A 24,341-nucleotide genomic window follows, 5' to 3' on the forward strand; every position below is an offset into this window, starting at 1 on the left:
GCTTGGTCAGAGGCTTCTTCAGGTCCGGTCCCTGTGCGCCCTGCAACACCTCACACGTCTGGGTGCTGAAAACCTCGGCCCTGCGTTGGCACCACAGAACCCGGCCTCCCAATCCAGCTGCCTTTGCCCTGAGCAACTGCTACCATAAATGACCAACAAGTACCCGACTGCTGTGAGCCTTTCCTGGGCAACACTCACACACACCCACAGGGCTGCACCCCGTTCCCAACAACGCACAAACCCAGATATTCAGACTGGCCCACACAACAGCAGCAGGGACCTTTTTTCCGGTCCCCGGATCAGGCAAGGGCTTTGTCTGCACCACCCTCTGCCCACCCATCCCTTCCCCTTCCTCCACAGCAGCACGGCCTCTCCTCTCCCATTGCCCCTTCTCCTACCCACTGCTGTCCTCAGCTGCTGTGGGCATGGGTTTGCAGCTGCTCCTGCCCCACTCCAGATGTGCTCCACAGGGGTGGCAGCGGCTCTTGCTCTCAGGCTGGCAGGGAGCAGCCAGTCGAAGTGGGCAGGGAGAAGGAACCCGTCCGCTGCTGCCCCCAACTCAGCCTGGCTGGAGCATGGGAGAAGCGTCTCTGGAGCTCCCCTTCCCTCACAATCAGCCACAGAGAACAACAGCGGTGGGCAGGGGAAGGGCAAAGCAGGAAGGTGCTGCTGAGGTTGGAGGATAAGGGAGGGGGCACTGAGAGCTGCAGAGGGGGCAGGCATAAGGAAGGGAACTAGATTCTGACCTAATTTGGGGACATTAAGAAAAATGTCCTGCTCTTGCTCCGGGGCATGGCCCAAATGAGGGTTGTGTTTGAGCCACCACATTGCATCTGGCCCTGCCCCAGGACAGGGGTGGTCAAAATACAGCCTGTAGGTGCCAAGGGATTTTATCCAGGCCACAACAGGTCCCTCAGTCCCACTTGTCCCAGGGCAGGGGGCAGCCTGGGCTGTGGTGTGTGCAGTCAGACCTGCCGCACCCTGATGAACAGTAGGGCTCGGGTGGTGGGGTGGCTGAAATCAGATTCCCGGCCCATCATCCCTGCACACACTACCAGGGACACTGAATGGAGCAGGTGGGCAGCCAGGATCTCCGAGATCAGCCTTGGATCCCTGTGGGCAGGGTGCACTCACTTGGGTTGCTGGGATGGGACCGCAGGCAGGCAGTGAGCAGCATCAGGGAGTGGGACAGGCAGGCAGGGCTGGTATCACAGGGCAGTGAAAATCTGGGGTCAGGGCTGGGGTGGCCCCAGGGCAGGGGCAGAGGCACAGTCCCTACAGTATCCCTGCCATGGGCCCATGCTGTAATGACCCCATGATTCTGGCCTCCCTCGCAGGCCCCAGCCATGCCTGGACACCACTCCACACCTACCTGTGGCCTCATCTCTTCTGCCATCTGAGTGCACCATAACTGCAGGGGTCTTTGTGGGCACAGGGCAAGCCAGGCAGGATCAATTAATTGCCTCCCTGGGAACCCTGTCTTGATGCACCGGGAAGGGTAAACGCCCTGCCCCGTCCCCCCGATCACAACAGCTCACCAAAACTCTCTCAGGAGCCCTCCAGCCCAAAGCATTGCCCACCCCTGCCCTAGGATCTGCAGTGCGCCCTGGCCCACACACCATCCTCTCCCCCACTAGGACCAGGGTACACCTTGGCAGACACACACATGCACACGCCCCTCCCTTACCGGGACCAGACATGTGAGGATCCAGGACTTTGTGAAGTGGGGACAGAGGCAGTGACAGGCACTGCAGGGGAGGATGCAGCCCAGCGCCCCGCTGCCCCAGCCACTCCCTGGCAAGCACAATGCAGGATGGTGTAACAGCAGGAACTTGTTTGAAGTTCCCAAATCTGGGAACACTCCTGTCCTTGGCTCTTAGCACCCCCTCCTTTTTCTCCCCATCCTCAGCAGCACGTCCTCTTCCCTACCATCACCTCTTCCCTGCAGTTGCTGAGGGGGCAGAAAAGGAAGCTCAAAGCTGTTTCATACCCTCTCCAGCCAGGACCCATAGGGGACAGTGGCAGGTTCTTCCCAGGTGTTACCTGCCAGCCCAGGTGCAAGCCCGGCTGCTGCCCCTGCCATCGCTCTGGAGTCCCTTCCCTCACAGTGCTCCCCATTCATGTCACTGAGCACCTGCCTGAGCTCACCACACTGCACTGACACACGCACAGCACTCACCATACTGCTCTGGCAGGGTGGGGTTGTGGGGGACGGGCAGAGGAAGAGGAGGAGGGTGAAAGGTTGGGGGTCAGGAGTGGGGGCTGCGATGGGGCAGGGTTGGGGAAGGGAGCTCAGAGGCCCTGAGAAGCAGCAGGGGCTGTGGACATGGCAGGGCAGGAGGGGTTTGGAGGAGGGAGGTGAAAGGTGCACTGTGGGGGAGGGAATGATGGGGTATTGGGTACAGGAAGGAGCTGTGATCTTGCCAGGGCCTGGCCACATGCAGGACAAGAACATGCTCCATGCAAGGAAAGCTGATATCTAGCCTAAATCTACCCTCTGCCAGCTTGTGACTGTTATTCCTGGTTGCACCTGGCAGTGCTCGGGGGAACAGGGACTCTCCCGTTCCCTGCTGGTCCCCCCTGACTAGTTTGTAACAGGCCACTAGATCCCCCCTCAGCCTTCTCTTCTGGAGACTGAACAGGTTCAGGTCCCGTCGCCTCTCCTCGTAGGGCCTGCCCTGCTGCCCCCTGATCATGCGAGTGGCCTCCTCTGGACCCTCTCTATGTCGTCCACATCCCTCCTGAAGTGCAGCACCCAGAACTGGATGCAGTACTCCAGCTGCAGCCTGACCAGTGCTGCATAGAGGGGGAGGATCACCTCCCTGGACCTGCTCGAGATGCATCTGTGGATGCATGACAAGGTGTGGTTGGCCTTCCTGACTGCCTCCCCACACTGCCGGCCCATGTTCATGTTGGCATCAATGATGACTCCAAGGTCCTTTTCTGCCTCTATGCTGATGAGAAGGGAGTTCCCCAGCCTGTAGGCATGCTGCTGGTTCTTTCTCCCTAGGTGCAGTACCCTACGCTTGTCAGTGTTGAATCCCATCCTGTTCTCATCTGCCCACCCCTGTGACCTGTCTAGGTCTGATAGCAGCCTATTCCTCCCTTCTAACATGCCCACATCCTCCCACATCTTAGTGTCATCAGCAAATTTGAACAGGGTGCTATTTACCCCCTCGTCCAAGTCACTGATGAAGATGTTGAACAGTGCAGGCCCGAGGACTGAGTCCTGGGGGACCCCACTGCCCGCATCTCTCCAGGTCGAAAATGACCCATCCACCACCACTCTCTGGGTGCGGCCCTCCAGCCAGTTGGTGACGCATCTGGCTGTGTGGGTGTCAACACCACAGTCCCCCAGTTTCTTAATGAGAACAGGGTGAGAGCCAGTGTCGAAGGCCTTCTGAAAGTCCAGGAAGACTATGTCCACTGCTACCCCTGCGTCTAAGGATTTGGTGATCTGGTCGTAGAAGGCCACCAGGTTGGTCTGACAGGACCTGCCACTGATGAACCTGTGTTGGTTGCCCCTAAGCATGCAGTCCCCTGCTGGCCCCTCACGGACATGTGCCATAATAATTCTCTCAAAAAGCTTGCCCAGGATCGAGGTAAGACTAACTGGCCTATAGTTTCCCAGGTCCTCCTTCTTCGCCTTTTTGAAGATGGGAGCCACACTGGCCCTCTTCCAGTCCTCTGGCACCACACCAGAGCACCACGAGTGCTCGTAAAGCCGTGCCAGGGGTCCTGCAATGACCTCAACCAATTCCCTCAGTACTCAAGGGTGGAGATCGTACAGACCAGCTGACTTGAATACATCCAGTCCCTCCAGAAGATCCCTGACTAGATCCTCACTAACCCTTGGCCTAGGTGCGCCTCCCCTGGGGCCTGAGGGGAGCCCAGCGGGGGGGCTGACCGTTCCGGTCCCTGCTTAGGAAAATGGCGGCAAAGAAATAGTTAAATATGTTGGCTTTGTTGTCTGGTGTGAAGACCTTGCATGTGTTTCTGTAATAAGATTGGGAAACATTTACTACTTGTTTTTTCCTTTTAACTATTTCCTTATTTTTGAGAAACTGGACTCTAGAGGGCATCATTGCCTCAAGACAGAACTGCAAAGGTTCACACTTTATGAGTGAATGCCAAGCTCAAGTAACGTGCTTGCTGTATAGCCAGTTGTATCTTCCAGGCGTGCTTAAAGCAGGCCCCTAGTTTGGATATCCTGCCAGGGGATGGAGAAACGGACATCCGGGGGATGGAGAAAGAGACATTAAGTAGTATATGCAGGAAGCTGGAGAACCACAGGGTCTATTGTTGTGCCTGCAGCCTAAATAAATAATTTATTTTATATGCAGAGAGAGGTAGTGAACAGTGTGAGTCTGGAGTCAGGCAGAAGGCAGGGCAGAGGTATACCTTATAGACTAAATGAATCACAGAGGCACAAGCTTACATAAAGCAACAGTTTACTTCATCTCTACCCTTATCTTTTTTATGCATGAAGCAAGCCTGCCTTCTGTTTCCATTCTTGCTGCTGCTGAGTCCTAATCAGTACCCTGCATAGTGCTGCTCTTTGTGTACATTGGCTCTGCTACAAGGGGAAGATATTTAAAACAGGACTTTGCATAACGGCCTATGTTCAAAGTTCTCTGAAGGAAAAATGTGAGCTCTCTCCCTCCCTCCCTCTAATGGACTGCAATGTATCCATTCCTTTCCTAGTGCCTTGCCCTAAATTTTTCACTCTCGTAATGATTAAAGAGAAAAGATGAATGCCCAAGGATGGACCAAAGGAACGGAGATGCAGCACGACACCTGCAGTGAGTGGATGTCCGTGGGTTACCTACAGTGCACAGGGTAACACAGGATCAGACTTGAAGTTATACAGCTCTGCAGGTGAATTTTGATCCAGATCACTCCCATTTCCCCGTACAGAAGCTGCTGGGTGGGGGTGGGTGGGTGATCCTGGGTCCCATGAATAGTGAGGGGGGGCAAAGGGTTGGCCACAAGCTGATGGGAGTTTGGTGCATGGGAGAGCCCCTTGTGGGTCCCATGTGGGCAGAGGCTCAGAGCAGCCTGAAGGGGAAGGAGAACAGGGAGGGTGGGAGGCCAAGCAGCTCTGCGCCCCATGGGTTGGGGCCCCTCTCCCTTTGTAGAGCTGGTTTAAGGTGTAGAAGTGGCCAGACTGCTGGGGCCAGCACCGGCACCAGGGTGCAGGAGAGACTTGAAGCTGAAGGATGTACGCATGTGGGCGAGGCGGCCGGCAAAGCCTATGCCTGCAGAGGCCTATGTGGGAGGCAGATTGCCACAACTCTCAAGCATTTCTGCTTGTGTTCAGTGTCTGTGTGTTTTTTTTGTTCCTGAGCAGGTGGTGTGACCTTGCCTTGCGTGCAACAAGCCTTCATTAAGAATTACACTGAAGGATGGAGGCATAAAAAGATGGCAGGCAGGCAGGCAGGCCAGAGGGATGGATGGATAGAGGGAAAAATGGAAGGAGAGAAGAATGGCTGGACAGAGGGATGGATAGAAGAATGGAAGGATAGACAGAGGGATGGATAAATGCAGAAAGTTACAGAGATAGCTATAGAAAGAGAGAGATAAAGAGATAGAAGTGTCTATTTATTAGGCCTTATTTTGTGTTAGCTACTACATGGTCACCACCATAGTGCAAAAGTCTTGTGAAGATGAGTCAGCCCATAGTTTTCATGTGATCTTTGCTTTGAAAATAGTTTTCAAAGTAAAGATCATGAGAAAACAAGCGTTCACTGTGGCTGTCAACTGATTAAACTGATTCAGATTAACACTTGTCTTTATTTTTATCTTTTATCGCTCTGTACAATTTTCCTTTATTTTCAGGCAGAAGCTGTCTTTTTTGTATCCCTTTTTTTTTTTCTTTAACCCTATCAATAATATCAACTTTGTAACTCTACTTATATAATGTTCTTATGCAACAGCTATCAATTTGGCTGAACTGAACTTAGTATTAGTAAACAAAGTCTCTTTCTATCTTGTTCGTCTCTTTTTCTCTATCCCCATTGTGGGCTTTTATCTTCAAACTCCAGTGTATACTCTCTCTTTATTTTGTTGATATATGAGTCTGCCTTTTATCCTGAGTGTGACTGAAGCCTCAAATCCTCTTGATGGGCAATCAGACGCCGTCTCCAAGTCTGAGAGAGTGGGTCAAAATTCACTCTCTTCTTTTCTTTGTTTGCTTTGCAGGTCGGCAGTCTGCCGCATCCCTCACTTTGTCTGCTCGGGGATCCGCTCCTCTTCCTCATAGCTCCACTCTCCCCGGCGCTGTGAGAAGTCTTCAGATAAGCTTTTTATCCCCTGGGGATCCTCTTTCTCCCTCTTTTTCTCATTTAGCCCCCACTCTTTTTCTCTGGAAGCTCCCATCTCCTCTCCTCGCTCTGATCCTGAACTTCTATCCTAATACGGTAATGGCTCTGGAAGCGGCGTTCTCCGGGTCTTTTCGCCGCATCCGTGTTTACTCCTTCACATGATCTTCCAAGACTTTGTGGCCATTACTCCTGGCTTTCCTCATGGCTGCCCTGGTGAACAGTTGCTCACTGAGCCCTTGATGTCCTCCGCTAGTGTAGCAGTACGCTGCTACCAAGTCCCCTCTCAGCCTTCTCTTCTTCAGGCTGAAGAGTCCCAGACCCTCAGCCTTTCCTCATAAGGCTTGCCATGTTAGCCTCTGATTATACAGGTGGCTCTTCTTTGGACTCTCTCAAGCTTGTCCACATCCTTGTTAAAATGCGGTGCCCAGAACTGGACGCAGTACTCCAGCTGTGGTCTTACCAGTGTTGAGTGGACCAGAAGTATCACTTCCTTGGTTTTGCTGGAGATGCATCAATTGATGCATGCCAGAGTATTATTTGCCCTGCTGGCTACAGCATCGCACTGCCAGCTCATATTCATACTATGGTCTGTTATTACCCCCAGGTCCCTTCCATTCGTGGTGCTAGTCAGTTTGGTGCCACCAAGCCTGTAGGTGTGTTGGGGGTTGCTTGTCCCGAGGTGGAGCACTTAACATTTCTCAGTGTTGAACTTCATCAGATTCCAACCCACGCAACTTGCCAGCCTGTCTAGGTCTGCCTGTAACTTTACCTTATCTTCAGACGTGACCACGCTCCCCCCATAGCTTGACGTCATCTGAGAACTTGGCCAGTGAGCTCTTCATCCCCACATCCAAACCATTAATAAAGATGTTGAAAAGTACTGGACCAAGCACTGACCCCTGAGGGACACCTCTGCCCACTTCTTGCCAGGATGACACAGATCCATTCACTATGACCTTCTGTGTCCTATCCTGCAGCCATTTTCTCACCCACCTGACTGTCTCAGAGTTAAGCCCACAATCCTCCAATTTTCTTGTGAGGACATCGTGTGATACTAGATCAAAGGCCTTTTGGAAGTCAAGGTATACAATGTCAACCCGCTCTCTCGTGTCCAGGTGGCGAGTTACCTGGTCATAGAAGGAGATGAGGTTGGTAAGGCAAGACCTTCCTGCAACAAAGCTACGCTAGCTGTCATTCAGGATCCCAGCTTCTCCAAAGCTTTGAAACAGGAAAAATCTCCTTTGTCCCCAACCTTAGCTGGTACTCTGCTGCTCCACGAACATCTGTCGGGAAGAGTGACCGACCCTGAGGGACCAACTGAGGAGGAACCCCCCACTGGAAATACAATCAAAGTCATGGCAGGAAAGTTTAGGGTCCTGCTCAGGGGTGATCAAGGTCCCTCCCAGGGATCACATGAATCCCCATTACATCCACCACCAGACACCTGTGCCAGGGTGGCACGGGAATGGGTGTTCAAAGCCAGGCGGTCACAGAAGCAAATATACCTCATTGTAAAATTTAGTTTAGGTATCCCAGAGTAAGGTAGGAAGAAGTTCTGATCTTTTATAAGAGAAATATTGATTAGAATGTTGAACCAGTTTGTGAGCTACTTAATATGTTTAGCTAGGTTGTAAAGGGATAATAGTCACAAATATGTTCTCTCTGGGCAAGGTACTTCAGTCAGATCATTTCTGAAGACACTGCCCTGGGTTCAGAGGAAGCGATTAGTACAAGAAATAGAGGGTTTCCTTTGTTTCGGTTTTGTTGCAGCTTCCAGGGTCTGGCAAATCACCTGCTCTAAAACTGAGCAGAGTGAATTACTGCAGTGTGTGTATCTTTGGCAAGCATATTGTCACTAATCACCAGTTCTGGGTGCAATGTCAGCTAAATACCTTTCCAATCCAGTGCCTTGGCCTATCTTGCCTGTGAAATTGATTTAAGAACAGAAACCAGCCTGCTGAACAAATGATGTGCTTGAGCTAAGCAGATGGGCTCTAAAAACAATAACTGTTATTATTCAAGCTGGCATTCAGTTAATACAGGAACCAAGGTCCTGCCTTTCTTGCTGGAGTACCCCAGTTCTCTCAGGACCATCTGTTTCACTTGCTGTGATCAAGAAAGGATTAAGTCCTTCCTTGACTTCTGTGGTCCAACTTTCTTGGATGCTTTAGATAAATACAAAGTTTGTGTGATCACTTCTCATGAATGACCCACCCCACCTCCATCATCCCATTTCCATGAGGATCCCACTCTTACAAAGATGCAGAAATATGAATGTCTAATTTGAGGAGCGAGGAGACTTTCATTTGACTAGGTCTGGCTCTAAATATGGAAGACTGTTAATATACTGTATTTAGCAATATGCTGAATGTGTGAATTTAGATCTTGATTTTACTTTCTAGCTACCAGGGTCCAAAGTTTAGGAGTATTCCAGTCTGTGATTTTGGTTTGGCTTAGTGTATACAGACTGGGGTAGATAGGAAACTCAGTGTTGGTTCTGACTCCAGCACTTTCCCCAGCAAGTTTGTGGTATTGAAACCTGGGACTGAAAGACCAAAGATTGACTCATCCTTTGTGAAAGGATGAGCACATAGAAGCTGACATTCTAGACCTAGATCTGCCACTGACTGGCTGTGTAGTCCTGAACAAGTAGAGGAAAAGATATTTTTCTGATAACTTTTATTGGCCCAACTGTATAGTTGGGAGAATTATAGGATGAGCTTTTCAGATGTCAAATGCCCTTCCTCAGCTCTCAGAAAGAGGCAGCCACAGGCTGAGCTAAACAGTGTAGAAAAGTGAATACCAACCATCTGATGGGACAGACGAAGGAGGGCTGTGAACTAGGAGTGAAAAGGTGTTAGCATTTCTTTTGTCCTGACATAACAATACTTCAACCCTACTTGACCAAATAACTTTATTTATACGTTTCTGTTTTTCCATCTGTAAAATACAGAATTGTACCATATAAGTGAGCTCAAAAATCAGGCTTACCAAGGAGAATTTTCAGCCCCAAAAAAGGTAACAAAGAGGTGTCTGATGCTAAACTTTTAATTTCCCTGTTCCTTGCCTGAAAAACTAATAAGAACAGCAAGGATAAGTAAAATTCACTAAGCAGTAAATGCAGCAACAAAATACTAAACTTGACCCCCACAATCCTCAGACGTCCCACAGAAAATAATTTTCTAAGGGCATCAATTAGTTATTAAAAACTCTAGCTTGTTGCAGGGAGTGATGGAAGAGGAACATAACAGTAGCTGGGGATTTCTAATGTGTCTCCAGGCAAGTTGACTGTTTTAAGCCTGCTCCTGTTTAAAACCAAGGAGCCTGATTAACATAGTTAATAAACAAAAATGGTTTGATAGGTAATCATTGCAACCTACCCTGAGGAATGAGAATGCTAATAATTGTACGGTCTATGTTGCAAGCTGGAGGGGATTGCAAAATGTCAGCATCTTCTGTTAAATGCAGCATGCAGACATAAAAGAAGAGGGGACATTGTTATGGTCAAGTCAGTCATTACTGTGGGTACACTGAAAAGAACTGGCAAGTCTAAGTAAAATTTATAGCCTGCATTGGGATAACCCAAGCAGAAATAAAGTGATGTCAACCAGCACATTTATACTGAGTTGTAAATCTTGTTACCTTTGCTCAGGAGACCTCTATCAACATTATTATTGCTCAGTTAGTGACCATATTTCTTTCAGCTCAAAATGGGACAGCCTCCTCACCCCCTGCTCTCTGGCATGTTCAACTGTTTCTGATCCTCAGATAGCTGTGCGTTGGTGAGCAGGGGATGGGAGGTTTGGAGCCAAGTGCGCTGATGAGTATGGAAGGGTGCATCTGGCTGGTTTCTTCAAAATAATGCTCTTGTCCCATTTCCAAACACCCTCCCGCTCTCTCCTAGCAAAAATAGGATGTATGGTTGCCCTAAGCTCATTTCTGTAAGACCAAAGATGTGGTTTTTTTCTATGCAAATACAAGGTAGTATCCCTCCTTCTCTCTCTAATAAGCTGAATACAGTGCCAGAGAAGATGGGATGTGATGTGAAAGGACACCTAGAAAAAGGAATTGGCTCTATTCTTGTGAACAGTGTAAACAAGTGGAGACTTACTTAACTATGAACTTAATGCAAAAAATTGGGTTCAGGATCCATTTGAACATACAAGGAAACTGTCATTCCATATCGATACAAGATCCACCGGTTATTGCTGATCTCTTCTTGGAAGCATACTAGCCTTATTGATATCCAAAAGTGTGATCATTGCCCTAAAGTAATTATTTTCTCAAGAGCAAACATCACAAGGTGCTGATTTAATGTATATGAGTAGCCCAAGGTACACAATGTAGAAAAGTGTATGTAATGTTAGCCTTTGATGTTGGCAAATCAATACCACCCAGTGGAAGCGGGGTGCGATCTCCAAAGAGGAGTATACCTCCTCTGCTCGGGCCTGTAGGGGGGCTGTCAGGAAAGCTAAGGCGGACACAGAGCTAGGACTAGTGTCCAAGATCAAGGATAATAAAAAGTCCTTTTTCAAATACATAGGGAGGATGAAGAAGGCACTGGGTAATGTGGGGCCCCTGCAAAGTACGCTGGGCAATCTCGTGGTTGCGCCAGAGGAGAAAGTGGAACTCTTTAACCAATACCTCACCTCCGTTTTCTTCACAGTTCAGAGCTAGTCTTGCTTATCAGGCACTTCCTTTCTCTTTTCTTTTTCAACGTTCTTTCTCCTATGCAGCAGCGCTGGGAGGTAAGAAGATATATGACCGACAAAGAGAGCTCAGAGCTTGTTTATGAAGGTCTTCCAGGCAGCTATGGGACCTGGTGAGAGTTATGGGGTACATAAGGTTGGCACAGGCTGCAGAGAGATCAGGAGCTGGGAGGGAGGGAGAACGGCCCCACTGCTGCCACTACTGCTGCTCTTGGGCTGCCTGGAATGGCTCCAACAGTGGAGAGGCAAGTCAGGGGCTGTGGGGTGATCAAAGGGTGTCTGGGGGTGATTGCAGGGTGTACAGGGGATTTAGGTTCTGATACAGAGCAGTGAGGTGATTTTGGAGGTGGAGGGAACAATGCAAGTGGTTCAGTGGGGGGAAGTCTGCCAGCCTTCTTTGCAAACCTGCAGGGGCTTCTCCACTAAAATGAGAAATCCACATTTTATTCCACTAAAGGGGAAAATCCACATTTTTCTCCATTTTTCCAAGGGAAACTGAAAACCTGTCACTAGCACTAGTTCTTCTTCATACAGAGTAACAGTCATTATAACTAGCACTTCCTGAGACTAATGTGTAGTCTCACCTGTGCTGTTCAGCAGAGTTAGGATTTTTTTTCCAGGTCTTTAAAAATCTTTAAAATTCCCCTGAGTGTGTATGTGTAGCCACTTTTGACAAAGGATGCCATCGGGAACACTGCTGAGGAAGGAAGCAATTTTTTTTACCTGTGTGTTGGGGAATTGGAGGGAAGTGGGGACATAGAAACAGGTCAGTCAGGGATGGTTACTGCCTTTGGATTATTTTCCTGAGTTGGTGTCTGTTACAACATAGTGAATGATGCTGCCTAAATAATGTCACATCATTCTAGAAATACCAGGCTAGTCTGTTACTGAGGAATGATAGCTACCAGCTCAAGTTAACAGCAGAGGTAATGCTTCAGCTATGGGTATACAGCCAGTTTCCATCCATAGTGTACAAATGGCTCCTTTTCAGTGGTTCACACAAGTTGAGCTGTATACAGCTTTAGGGTGAATTTGATTCTTTTTTCTTTTTCTTGAGGGAGTGGCTGACAAATGGTAACCAGAGAACTGAGGTCCTATACAACATGACATTTTCTTCTTGTGGAGTAGGCTCTTCATCCCCTGATGTCAGGGATTTGAATTTGTTCTTCATCTCAATGGTTGAGTGCTCAAAGGTGGAGTACTGACAGGTGCCAGCTTCCATCCTTGTGAACACCCTTCTCCTTTCCATGTTGTCTTCTAGGATCTCTTGCTCAGTACTGGCAATCTCCTTGAAGGCGCCTTCTTCTTGGCTTGTGGCTATTGTCATCAGCCCCAGATGCTCAGCAATGGCACGCAACCTTATCATTGCATCTTGGACCTGTCCCTTGCTTCTGCTTTTTGACATGGTACCCGAAGTACTGAGATTCACCTCCTGACCTCTGTCTGGCTCCCAAGTACATACTTAACCATGAGCTCTAGCTCCAACACATGCAGGAAAACAATGACAAGAGGAGAAATGAAGATTCCTTTTTAGAAAAAAAAGAGTTTTTATAGTGGGTTTTTATTATCTTTGTGTTTGGTTTTGCATAAAGGGCTGAACTTTCACAAGCAACAAACTACTTCAGATGGTATGAAAGGACTGTCAGAAATACACGTTTGATGTAGAAAGGAAAGGCAACACTAATAAGTGGAAAGAATGAATTGGTTGGATCAACTGAGGGGAACAAGGCAGTTAAGACCCCAAGAGATGCTTGCATTGACAGCTCAGCCAGCTAATAGGATAAGAGGAAAAAATAGGATAAAACACATCTGTGCTGATACCATGATTAGTAGAATTCTGTGGGGGATTTTCTGTTTTGCATTTGCATATTCCAGTCAGTTTTAAAAGCTTTGCTGTTTAAAATGAGCTACTCTGAGGTCAGGGATGGCTTGTCCAGGGAGGCTAACATGCTCTGCCATGGGTTATTTTGTCTCTGTGATATTCAAAACAGTGTCCATACAGATGGGCAGGTGGTGTGCCCTCTGTACATGGTAGCCTCAGGGACCCTTCCTGGGAGACAGGGACCCTCTCAGGAAGGAGGATGTGGAGGAGGAGGGACCTGGGTGGGACCCAGGAGGAGGATGAGGAGGGAACCGTTACTGCTCCAAAGTCCTTCTTTTGTATTCTCCTTCACTCCTGATGATTCCTGATGCCTTTATCTGTGGCCATCTCTGGTTGGTCCCTCTGTGTGGTTGTCATGCATCCATATAGCTCATCACATGCACACATACTAATTTGGTCTTTCCAGGCTTTCTTCCTAATTTGGTCCGTGTAATGCCTCAGCTTGGTTGATGAATGGCCATGTGGAACCTGGAGAAGGGCACCTCCCCAACTCACCTGCCATGTCTTGATGCTATTTCAAAAGAACTGGGGTTCAGTGATGTAATTGGTGGGCCCCCATGGGGCTACTTATGGCACAGCCATGGCTGATTTGGGGCTCCACCTTTCCTACACGCTGTCCACTCACCAACCATTGACGTCAATACTTTGAGGTCTATGCTAGCTTCCCTGGCTCTCTGGCCTCGTTCACCTCTCACTGACTGAAACTCCAATGTCGGTCCTATGCTGGGCCAATCCAGGGTATAATGTGCGTGTTCCTGGCATCCTTTTTTGCCACTCAGCACCAACCCTTATACCTGGGCTTATGGTACTGGGCCTTCCCCTATTAGGAAGTAGCCCTTTCCCTTTTGACCCACCAGGTCTCCAAAAAAACCCCAAGAGTGAAAGGCAAAGAAAATAGCAAAAGAGCTGTCTCCTAGAAGCTGAGACAAGCCTCAGCACGTTACCTACCTTCTTAGCCTCCCTTCCAGACAGAAGCAAGGGAGGTGGGGTAGAGTGAGAAGCCTGGCAGGAATGCCCTGCTTTCTCAAGTCCTTATCTCAGTGGGGACCAGCTACTTGGGTGACCCATCAATCTGACACCCCGTGGCATCTCCTGCTCCCAGGCTCACTCTGTCCAGTCTCAGATCCCTATCTCCTCTGCTTCTCCTCTTTGGCAACATCTGTCAGGCCTTTTAAACTCCCCACGGTGGTGACCAGGGCTGATGTCATCAGCTGGACGTTGCCGAGATGGACCAACAGCATGGATAAAAAGTGGTGCTGCAACACTGCACATGGTATCAGTCCAGGTTCACTGTCCCTCGCTGTTGAGTACTGGGCTCTTCAGAGTCTGGACGGTGTCACAGGGTCACGCAGGCGCCCTGTTCCTATGAAGGAATAAGGGCCGCTGAAGCTCCCTGAGACAGCACAGGTGGTGGTTGCTGGAGCAACCAGGCTGGTCACATGGCCAGAAGGGGGCAGCGCCGGGCCTTTATAAACAGCCCAGGCCAGAGCCTTAGTTAGCAGTTCCCTGCTGGCAGCCTGAGGTGCGGGAGCTCTGCAGGAGAGCAGAGCAGAGCAGAACTGAACTGATTGGTGCAGCCTGACCACCCAAGCGGCTACAGCATGGTGAGGGGTGGAGAGGACCCTGACTGGGAGGCCTTGGCGAGAGAGCCAGGTGGGCTTAGACCTTATGTTATAGCCAGGAGGCTTATTGTTGTGTTTCAGCCGTTTGGCTTATGGTTCCGTTTAGTTACTGTTAAACCGGAGGACCGGGTGAGGCTATAAGGGGACGGAGGAGGCCTCATTTAGGAGCGCCCCAGTAGAGTGGGGGGTGCTCCCAGCGCCGGAGTGTGGCACTGCATTGCAGGGTGTACTGCCCCAGCCTTGGGGAGGGGCACAGTGCCAGTGAGTGCACCGTAGTTGGGGTATAAGACCCCAGCCCTGAGAAGGGCAAAGAGGATTTTGGGGGCCAGGCATGGCTAAGGCCACCTGAGCCCCACTGCAAGGAGCACCAGTGAGAAGCCCGAGGGGCTTGTGTTAGGCTCCAAGGGGAGAGCCACACGAGGAGAAGCCTAGGGTGGGTGCTACTAGAGAGATGAGCCTGGAGAGGGCGAGTCCATGATTATAGAGAGCCTGGAGGGGGCAGAGAGAAGCCCCAAGAGCGGGCACGTACTTGAGGGAAGCCCCACGAGGGGGCGAGTACAGAGAGAAGCCCCGGTGGGGGCAGGTTTTAAGCAAAGCCCCAGGAGTGGGCATATACTATTGATAGAAACCCCAGTAGGGGTGTGGACCAAAAAGGATCCCAGAGGGGCTCCCAGTGTCGGGGACCCCGAAGGGCCAAAGGGGCCAGGTAAGGCTCCAGCAATTGGACCTGATAACGTCCAGAAGAGCTGCGAAGCATGGGGCGTGCTAAAGGGGAGGTAGGAGGCATGCATTGCCCATAAGGCTGAGGTGCACCGAGTCACCTCATACGGAACGGGGGATAGTTCAGCATAACACCGCGTATTAGTGGATCAAAGGCAGCCTCCCATATAGAACCAGATATCATCAAAGAAGTGGCAGGCGAGATAAGAGGGTGCTGAATCACCTAATTGACATGGTAGGGGGCACTAGTGGGATCACGGCCGCTCCTAGGTCCTACTCTGTGACAGATGGACTTGTGCAGTCTTTGTCGCCACAGTCTGTTCCCCCAAATCTGGGACTCAGCTCCCCCTGCTTTGGGGCCTTGTTAGCTATTGCCACTTTGCCTTGTTGTAGAACAGTGTGGTGCATGTTCCCCTGTTTTCCAGAATAGGTGTCCTTGGCCTTGTGGTGTTAGACAGCCTGTCTGCTTCCAAGGCTGTGTGAAATTATGTGACGGTGTGGCTCAGACTCTTAGAGATCAGTTAACTCCTGCTTCCCATCCAGAGCCGTTCTACTGCATATACATAAGCCAGTTCCCAAAAAGCGAACCTTTAAATACCATTTCTAAGCCAACAGTGGCAAGAGGGATCCTGCCTTCCTTGTCATGAGGTCAGTACTGCAGGAAGCGAGACTAGGACTCTTTCATTTAAGTGGCTTCCACCCACATTTTGAAACTTTAGTAATACAAGTTAAGCTGTTAAATACGTATTTGGACATTTTGTCAAAACAGGATGCTTGTGGGGGAAACCTATGAGAAACTGCATCAAAGTGTTCAGGAAATACATCAATATACATGGGACTGCTTTAAAAATCTCACCACTTAGAAATGCTTCTATTAAGTTTTTTTTACTGCTGTCCTATTTCTTATTGGATACAGGGGGGAAAAACAGATTTTATTTTATTTTATTTTTAAGGAGTGGAGAGGTTGGGGAAAGGAGACTTTTTCTGAGCTGCAGGGGAGGAAAAGGGCAGGGAATACTTTTGAAGAAAAAGCCCAGGAAAGGAGTGGAGAAGCAGAGTTCACACAGGTAGAGAGTGATAGGTGGAGATTCCGTTTAGAAAGTGAAACTTTTTATTTTCCATCAGCCTGTGGGGGGGTTTGCTCAGTCTTGATGTTCTTAGCTGATCTGCAGCTACACAGAGGAGCTGCTACACTGGAAAGGAGAAAACTGTTCTGCCCTGTCCTGTTGTTTCCTACTCAGATGTGCTGGCAGATGTTGAGGGTAAGAGAATGAGGAAAAGGGAAGCAAGTACCAGCAGGAAGCTGCTTGTGGCAGATGGTGTAACCCAGAGGTGGGCAATTATTTGGACTGGAGGCCACTTAGGGAGTTTTGGTGAGCTCTTGTAGGCCATGTTAGGGGGTTCAGGTCATACACTGGATTGTCCCAACAGGGGATCAGCCTTTTCATAGATTTCATAGACATCAGGGCTGGAAGGGACCTCGGGAGATCATCGAGTCCAGCCCCCTGCCCAAAGGGCAGGAAGTCAGCTGGGGTCATAGGATCCCAGCAAGATAAGCATCCAATTTACTCTTGAAGGTGTTCAGTGTAGGTGCTTGAACCACCTCCGCTGGCAGACTGTTCCAGACCTTGGGGGCTCGGACAGTAAAGAAATTCTTCCTTATGTCCAGCCTGAAACGGTCTTGTAGGAGTTTGTGACTGTTCGACCTCGTCATCCCTTGGGGCGCTCTAGTGAACAAACGTTCCCCCAGATCCTGGTGGTCACCCCTGATAAACTTATAGGTGGCCATCAGATCACCCCTGAGCCTATGCTTTTCCAGGCTAAAGAGTCCCATGTCTCTCAGCCTGTCATCATAAGATCTGTTTTCCTGACCTCTGATCATGCGCGTGGCTCTCCTCTGGACTCTCTCAAGCTTCTCCACATCCTTTTTGAATTGTGGAGCCCAAAACTGGATGCAGTACTCCAGCTGCGGCCTCACCAAGGCCGAGTACAAGGGAGAATGACGTCCCGGGATTTGCTCAAGAAGCATCTATGGATGCAAGCCAGCATTTTGGTCGCTTTATTAGCCGCAGCATCGCATTGCAGGCTCGTCTTCATCTTGTGGTCAATGATGACCCCCAAGTCTCTTTCTTCTGTAGTGCTATCCAACCTAGCACTGCTGAGCCTATAAGGATGCTGCAGGTTTTTCCTCCCAAGGTGGAGAACCTTGCATTTTTCGGTGTTAAACACCATGAGGTTCTCGTCTGCCCATTTGCTGAGCTTGTCCAGGTCAGCCTGGATCACCTGCCTATCTTCTGGCGTGGATGCTTTGCCCCAAAGTTTGGTGTCATCAGCGAACTTGGCCAGTCCACTCCCGACTCCAATGTCCACATCATTAATGAAGATGTTGAACAGTATGGGTCCAAGGACAGAGCCTTGAGGGACCCCACTGGTCACAGGGCACCACGATGAGTGACTGCCATCAATTACAACCCTCTGGGTCTGACCACGGAGCCAATTTCGCAGCCAGTGGATCGTGGTGGAGCCAAGGCCACAACTGGGCAGTTTGGCCAAGAGGTGATCGTGGGATACCAGATCAAAAGCTTTTTTGAAGTCAAGATATATGACATCAATCTCTTCTCCCTTATCCAGGTGATAGGTCACCTGGTCATAGAAGGAAATGAGATTGGTCAGACGAGACCTACCCACAACAAACCCGTGCTGGCTATCCCTTAGGATGTTAGCCTGGGCCAGTCCATCAAGGATGGCCTCCTTAATAAACTTTTCTAAGATCTTCCCCAGGATAGAAGTCAGGCTAATGGGCCTGTAGTTAGCCGGATCCACTCTCCTCTCTTTCTTGAAGACCGGCACCAAATTGGCCTTCTTCCAGTCTTTGGGCACTACACCAGAGTGCCAGGAGTTTTCAAAGATCCGTGCCAGGGGCAGGGCTATGACGCTCGCCAGCTCCTTGAGTAACCTGGGGTGCAGATTGTCAGGGCCGGCTGACTTGAAGGTATCCAGCTTCTCAAGGTGTTCCTTCACGAGGTCAGCATTTATGGAGGGTAGGGGATCCCCATCTCCCGGATCTCCCTGTCCCATAGCAGGCATGGGCATCCCATGGGACTGATAAATAGGTACTTTGCATCAGTCTTTCAATAGGTTGGCTTTTTCCTGGGCGTCAGTTGCCAGTTGACCCATCTGGTTTAGCAGGGTGTAGCAGGGCACTAGGGTGCCTGCTACTGAACATAGGGAATGGCTTAGCTGCCAGTTAGTAAGGCAGCAGGTGTTAGCTGTTGGGAACTGATTAGATCAGCTGGCCACCAGGGGGCGAGGCTTGGCCTTCATAAAGAAGGGAAGGCCGAGGCCAGAAACAGTTCCCCTCTGGCAGCCGCAGGAGCAGGAGCTCTGCGGGTGAGCTGAGCAGCCTGAGTCAGAGGTTGTAGCCTGACCACTCCGACCGGCTGCAATGATGCAGGGGTGGAGAGAACCCTGACAGAGGTATGTGAGTGAGCCAGCATAGTTGTGGAGTTGTGATTATTACACCGGAGGACCAGGCGAGGCTGTAGGGGTGGAGGAGGCCTCAGCAGGAGCTCCCCAGTAAGGTGGGGGAGTTCCTGGCATCACGGAGGGTGCTGCGTTGTGGGGTTGTCCCGACCCCAGTCCAATGGGGCGACTTCGGGAAGAGTCGAGTAGAGGCGGGGGCCCAGGAAGGTGGGTCTATGTAGTGGGGGGTCCTGACCCCAGCCCAGCATGGGCATTACCGGAACAGCCCCCAGTTGGAAGCCCCAGTTGGGAAGAGCCCCAGTGGGGTGTAGGCCCGAGTCGGGCATAGGAAGGCCCGAGTGCAGGCGGGGAGCGCAAGAGGCGCGACCAAGGGCCCCAGTGGGGGCATAGGAAGGCCCGAGTGTGGGTGACGAGCGCAAGAGGCGCGATTACAGGCCCGAGTGCAGGCACGGAGCTCGAGAGGTGCGACCACAGGCTCGAGTACGGGCATAGAGACTGCGGGGAGCGCGGGATGCAGGTCAGGACGCGAGTGGCCGTGGAATATAAGGGAGGCAGGCCTGAGTGGGGCGCTGCCTGTGAGATACGAAGCCTGGGAGGGGGCACGTGTATTGAGTTGGCCCTGGGAGAGGACCAGCACCGGGACTCGGAGGAAATCCCGGCATAGTAAGACCGGCCCTGTGCCAAGAAAGGTAGGAAGGCAGCCTCCTTAACTGAACTAACAAGTTCAAAGATGTGGTGAGCGAGACGGAGGATGTGTTAAGGACCAGACTTGGCACGGTAGGCAAGGGCACTAGGGGAGGTCACGGCACCCCTAGGGGCGGCCCTGCCACACAGGGATCCAATGTTGCCCTTGCTTTTCCTCTGGCTCCCCACATATCTGAAAAAGGACTTTTTGTTGTCCTTGATGCTTGAAGCTAGTTGGAGTTCAGTTGCAGCCTTGGCTTTCCTGGTTTGCTCCCTGCAGGACCGGACCAGCGCAGAATAATCCTCCTTGGAGGTGAATCCCGTCCTCGATCCTTTGTAGGCTTTCCTTTTTAGCCGCTGGAGGTCCGCTAGGTCCCTGGAGAGCCAGGAGGGCTGCTGTGCCTTCTTGCTGCCTTTCCTCCGTGCTGGAATAGATTTAGCTTGTGCATTGAGGATCGCTTCCTTGAGAAGCAACCACTCTTCTCGAACTCCCATCTCCCTGGGGTCACGGTCCCTGAGGGCCTGACTGACAAGCCTCTTGAGCTTGTCAAAGTCGGCTTTTCTGAAGTCAAGGACTTCTGTGTTGCTGACTGACTTGCCAGCTTTACGGCAGATGGTGAAGGTGATCAGCTCGTGGTCGCTGTCACCCAGCTTCCCATCGATCACTAGGTCGCCGATTAGGTCGTCCCCCATAGCCAGTACCAGGTCGAGCAGCGCTTTGCCTCTCGTTGGCCCATAGACTTCTTGAGTCAGGTAGAGGTCATCCACACACAAGAGAAAGCTTTGCGACCGCTCGGATTTTGCTGAGTGATCTTCCCAGGAGATGTCCGGGTAATTGAAGTCACCCATGACAACCAAGGTCCTGGAGCAAGCGGCCTCAGTCAGTTCCCGGGCGAACTCCTGGTCAAGCTCAGGACTTTGAGTGGGAGGTCTGTAGTAGACTCCCAGCGTTGTGTCCCCTGTGCCGTACTCCCCACAAATTTTTACCCAGAGGGTCTCTAGCTGTCCATGCTGGTCACCAACATCAGGTTGCAGGGACATGTAGCTTTCCTTCACATAGAGAGCTACACCCCCGCCCCTTACAGGATGGGGACTGGTGAGTATCCACTCCTTCTCTTCTCTCTCCCTGGGGGGCTGGGCCAAGTAGGGTCCTGGGCAGGGGCTTGACCCACCCGGCTCCATGCAGCCGCCTCCTCCCCGGGAGCGAGGAGTTAACCCCTTCCCACCACGAGCCCGCTTACCTCCGGCTGTGCTGGGGGTCGGCAGGGGGCTCTGCGGCTGCTGAGGGGGTGTCTGGGGGGCTTCGGGGGAGCGGGGGCGCAGCGGGCTTTCACCCGTGTGTCTCTCATCGCTCCGGAGCCTAACTGAGGCTCTTGACACTGTCTCAGTGTGGAGTAGAGACCACTGGATCTCTGGTGCAGGGCACCCATGAGAGGGATCCTGCCTCTCTCCACTCATTTCCCCGAGGAAGAAAAGCTGCCCACTCTGGGACTTTAGATACTGGGATGTTGTTGAATATTGTGTGTGATTGGTGGGCCTTCTGCCCTGCTTTCTGCCCAGAAGGGCAGATATGATAAGCAGATGGTTATTAATAACTTACAGGAAAAGGCAGCCTGAGAGATGCGGGGGATGTATTGCTTAAGCTGCTAAACAAGGAGGATTTTCAAAGAATAAGATGAGGTGGGGAAGCAAATAGGGAAGTAATGGACAGTTATTGCATGTGGGTCACTTTGCTGATGAAGGCGGTGTGGGGGACATGCCTTCTTCCAACCATGTTCTTATCAAAAGCATCCTTTGCTCTGAGCTCAGGCTGCTGCAGAGCAACCCAGGAAATGAGAAACAAACAGTTCCACGAACTGTACAATGCAGATGTCATGCTGGAAAATTATCACCTTATGCACATTAAAATATTAACAGCCAAGACTGAATAAAATGCCCAGCACACTTCAATTCATGCAGCTTTACACCTGTTATCTGTTACATTGTCTGGACACAGCATAATCAACCTAAGACAGAATTTTAAGATGCTCCTGAAATCTCTGTTGTATGGAGGCTGTGACATGACTGCATCCAGCCTTCAGGTTCCAGGCAAACTCTGAATGAAAGAGATACGCCAGGGAGTCCTCTGGGAGTGAGTGCTGGGGCTGTCCCAGTTCACCTGTTGCATAGGCTGTTATCTGGGAGGTATCTGTGATGTGTTTGGTTGGGTCTGTAAGCCTCTGTGTAAATGAAATGAGGGGCTTGTGTGCATGTCACTTTAAAGCAGGCTAAGTGCTTTTGCACGGCTTTAATGGTTTGCACGGCTCATTAGTGTATTGTGCATTAATTCCAGCTGTTGTAGGAAATTCAGCAGTGTAATGCACCTTAAGTGACTTGTGGCACAGCAAACTAAAACTTCTGTGAGAGAGGGGTATATGAATATTTTTTCAGACATGGAGGGATGAAGTCAGGAAGGCCAAAGTGTAATTGGAGTTGCAGCTAGGAAGGGATGCGAAGGGTTTCTACAAGTTTATTAGCAACAAGAGAAAGGCCAGGGAAAGTGTAGGTCCCTTCCTGAATGGGGGAAGCAACCTAGTGACATCCGATGAGGAAAAGGCTGAAGTACTCAATGCCCCTATACCTTGGTCTTCTCAGGAAAGATCAGCTCCCAAACGACTGCACCTAGCAGCACATTTTGGGAAGGTGAGCAGCCCTCAGTGGTGAAAGAACTGGTTGCAAGCTACTTAGAAAAGTCCCTTTGAACACTTCACTGGGGGAGGCCTTTTCTTTTAGAGGGACAGGCCAGAACTCTTGTCACAGGCTAGTTGGGCACTGTGAGTATATTAATTTAGCCACTTGGCTGTTTGGTTTGGGATTGAGGAGGCAGAATTGGGAGTAAAACAATGGCAAATTTATTATAGCTTATACATGCACAATGGCTAACAAAAAGATAAATGCAATAAGCAGATAATGAAATATTAAAGAGCTAATAGTAAATAATAACGGATAATAACAACAGATAATAGATTAATCTGTCGCAGGTTAGCTAGGCACTGCGAAAATATCAGCCCTTGGGCTGTTTAAAACAACAAGGAGAAAGACATGGGTTGGCAAGTTATGGGCAGTCCCTCAATGCTAGGTGTGCACCAGGTGATTCCAGCAAAGTCAGGCATCTCTGATCAATGCTGTCCGAAGGATTACCGGGGAAGATCCCTTGATCAGGATCTGAGCCTCACTCACACTGGGAGTTCGGAGTCTGGGCTTGGAACAGCAATTTCCGTCCTGTTCCCTCCTTCCTGTTGGTCACCTGACATACACACTTTTTATACTTAGTCTTATGCTAATCTGCTGGCCTCAGGGCCATTCACAATCTTGTTTTATAGCTGTTACCCTATGGGATTAAAAGGCTTTAAAATTATTATAAAAGGTTACTACCCAAACTTGGGTTTATCCAGTAAGCAGACTGCAACACAGCATCTTCAGGTTTGAAATTAACATTACCCTGCCTAAATCCAGCCCCTCTAGAACTCACTGACTGTGCTTCTTTGAAATGTCCTTTCCTGGAATGTGCTGGATAAGCTGGGCAGTTGAATCCAGTTTTTATTATCATTAAGGATAAATTCTGAGCAAGAAAAGACCGTTAGGTCAGCTAATTTTATAGCTATAGCTTTGTCTTTGAGGCTTAGTCAGCTCCACACACAGTTACAAGTTACATTTGCGGGTTACAAAAATACAAGCTGTATATTAGACAAAAATTCTAAATGCCTCTAAGAAGCACATCTTTATAGCTTATTAATTTCTTTGGTTCTGGCCATCACCAACCCTCCCATTACTCTTTAGTCCTTCAGATGTTGTGAGGAATTGTGGAGTCCATTCTTGTAAATGTCTTGATAGACAGGGAGGATGAAGACTTGTTCACACCCTAGGCACCATCTGGTTCACTTGGAAAGAATTCTGTTTATATTTAAGTCCTTAGAGATGTTTCCATATAAGCCTGTGCCCTAGTATTAAGGAACCAAATATCAGACCAAGGGCTAGCAGAGATGTTAGATCTTCAAACCTCACCTGCCAAGTTTTTTTTCCTCTCTCCCACCTTCCTGCCAACCACTTCATGGTGTAGAATTTCTCCCCAGTTTTGCCTGATTTCTATCTCTACTTCTTGTCCCAGTTCTGCCTTTTGGATCAGCAGTCCTGAGATTGGCCTGCTTTGATTTATTTCATTATGTGACTGCTGTATGCATCTGAAGAAAATGTCATGTATAGGACCTCAGAGATACCTGAGGCAGGGATGCAATGGCACTGAAGAGGTGTGTGGTGGGAGCGGGGGTGGGGGGTAGTGCACAGGCTGAAGAGTTGCACTCTGCTTTCTCCCATAGCTAGAGGCACCAACCCATGTGCAGCACTGTAGTGGCTGGCGCCTGCAGAGCACATGGGTATGGGCACCTCTAGCTGTAGGGGAAAGTGGGCACCACCCCTCAGGTGGGTCCATTGCATAGGGGTGCATCCCCCCAAGACAGGTGCTTTGGGAAGAAGCAGGGGTCCTCAAACCCCCTCCAACACAGACAGACACCCCCTGTCTGCGTGCCAGCACCCACTACAGAGTGTGGTAGTATGCAAGCAAGTCCAGGCACGGGCTGTGCAAGTGAGGCATGCAGGGAAACTGAGGAATGGGCTATGGGTTGGGTGGAGAGAAGCAGTGGTGGTCCAGATGCAGGGGGAAGCAACACCTGCAACCTCCCCCACCCAACACACACAATTGAGCCTGTGACTGCACCCCCCCCAGGAGTCCTAGCAGGGAAGTGAGCTTGACAAAGTGGCTTTCCAGGGCAGGGGTTGGAAAATCCAGAGTTCATGGGGGTGATGGGGAGAGGCTAGACCCTCCTGCCCCTTGGGAACCACAAAAATAAGGGCATACTGCCCTGCAGCACCTGATACCACC

General features: G+C 50.2%; 1 protein-coding gene across 3 annotated transcripts in view; it reads left to right on the top strand.

Moving 5' to 3' along the window:
• Nucleotides 1–24,341, top strand: part of LOC149860948 (NACHT, LRR and PYD domains-containing protein 3-like) — a 70,324-nt gene that overhangs the window by 7,912 nt on the left and 38,071 nt on the right. The window contains exon 3 of one of the 3 annotated variants that reach the window (XM_090053613.1): nt 4,705–4,878. The exons of 1 other annotated variant lie outside the window; for it this stretch is intronic. In XM_090053613.1, the coding sequence (XP_089909739.1) occupies nt 4,755–4,878 (124 nt within the window). In that variant the 5' untranslated portion in view covers nt 4,705–4,754. Of the gene's footprint in view, nt 1–4,704; nt 4,879–18,408; nt 18,734–24,341 lie in introns of those variants that run through there. One more of the 3 variants, XM_090053615.1, reaches the window with a different exon arrangement.

The sequence above is a fragment of the Crocodylus siamensis genome, chromosome 6 (genome assembly GCF_052110815.1).
Source record: "Crocodylus siamensis isolate JL-2025a chromosome 6, ASM5211081v1, whole genome shotgun sequence".
In the NCBI taxonomy this organism is placed as follows: Eukaryota; Metazoa; Chordata; order Crocodylia; family Crocodylidae; genus Crocodylus; species Crocodylus siamensis.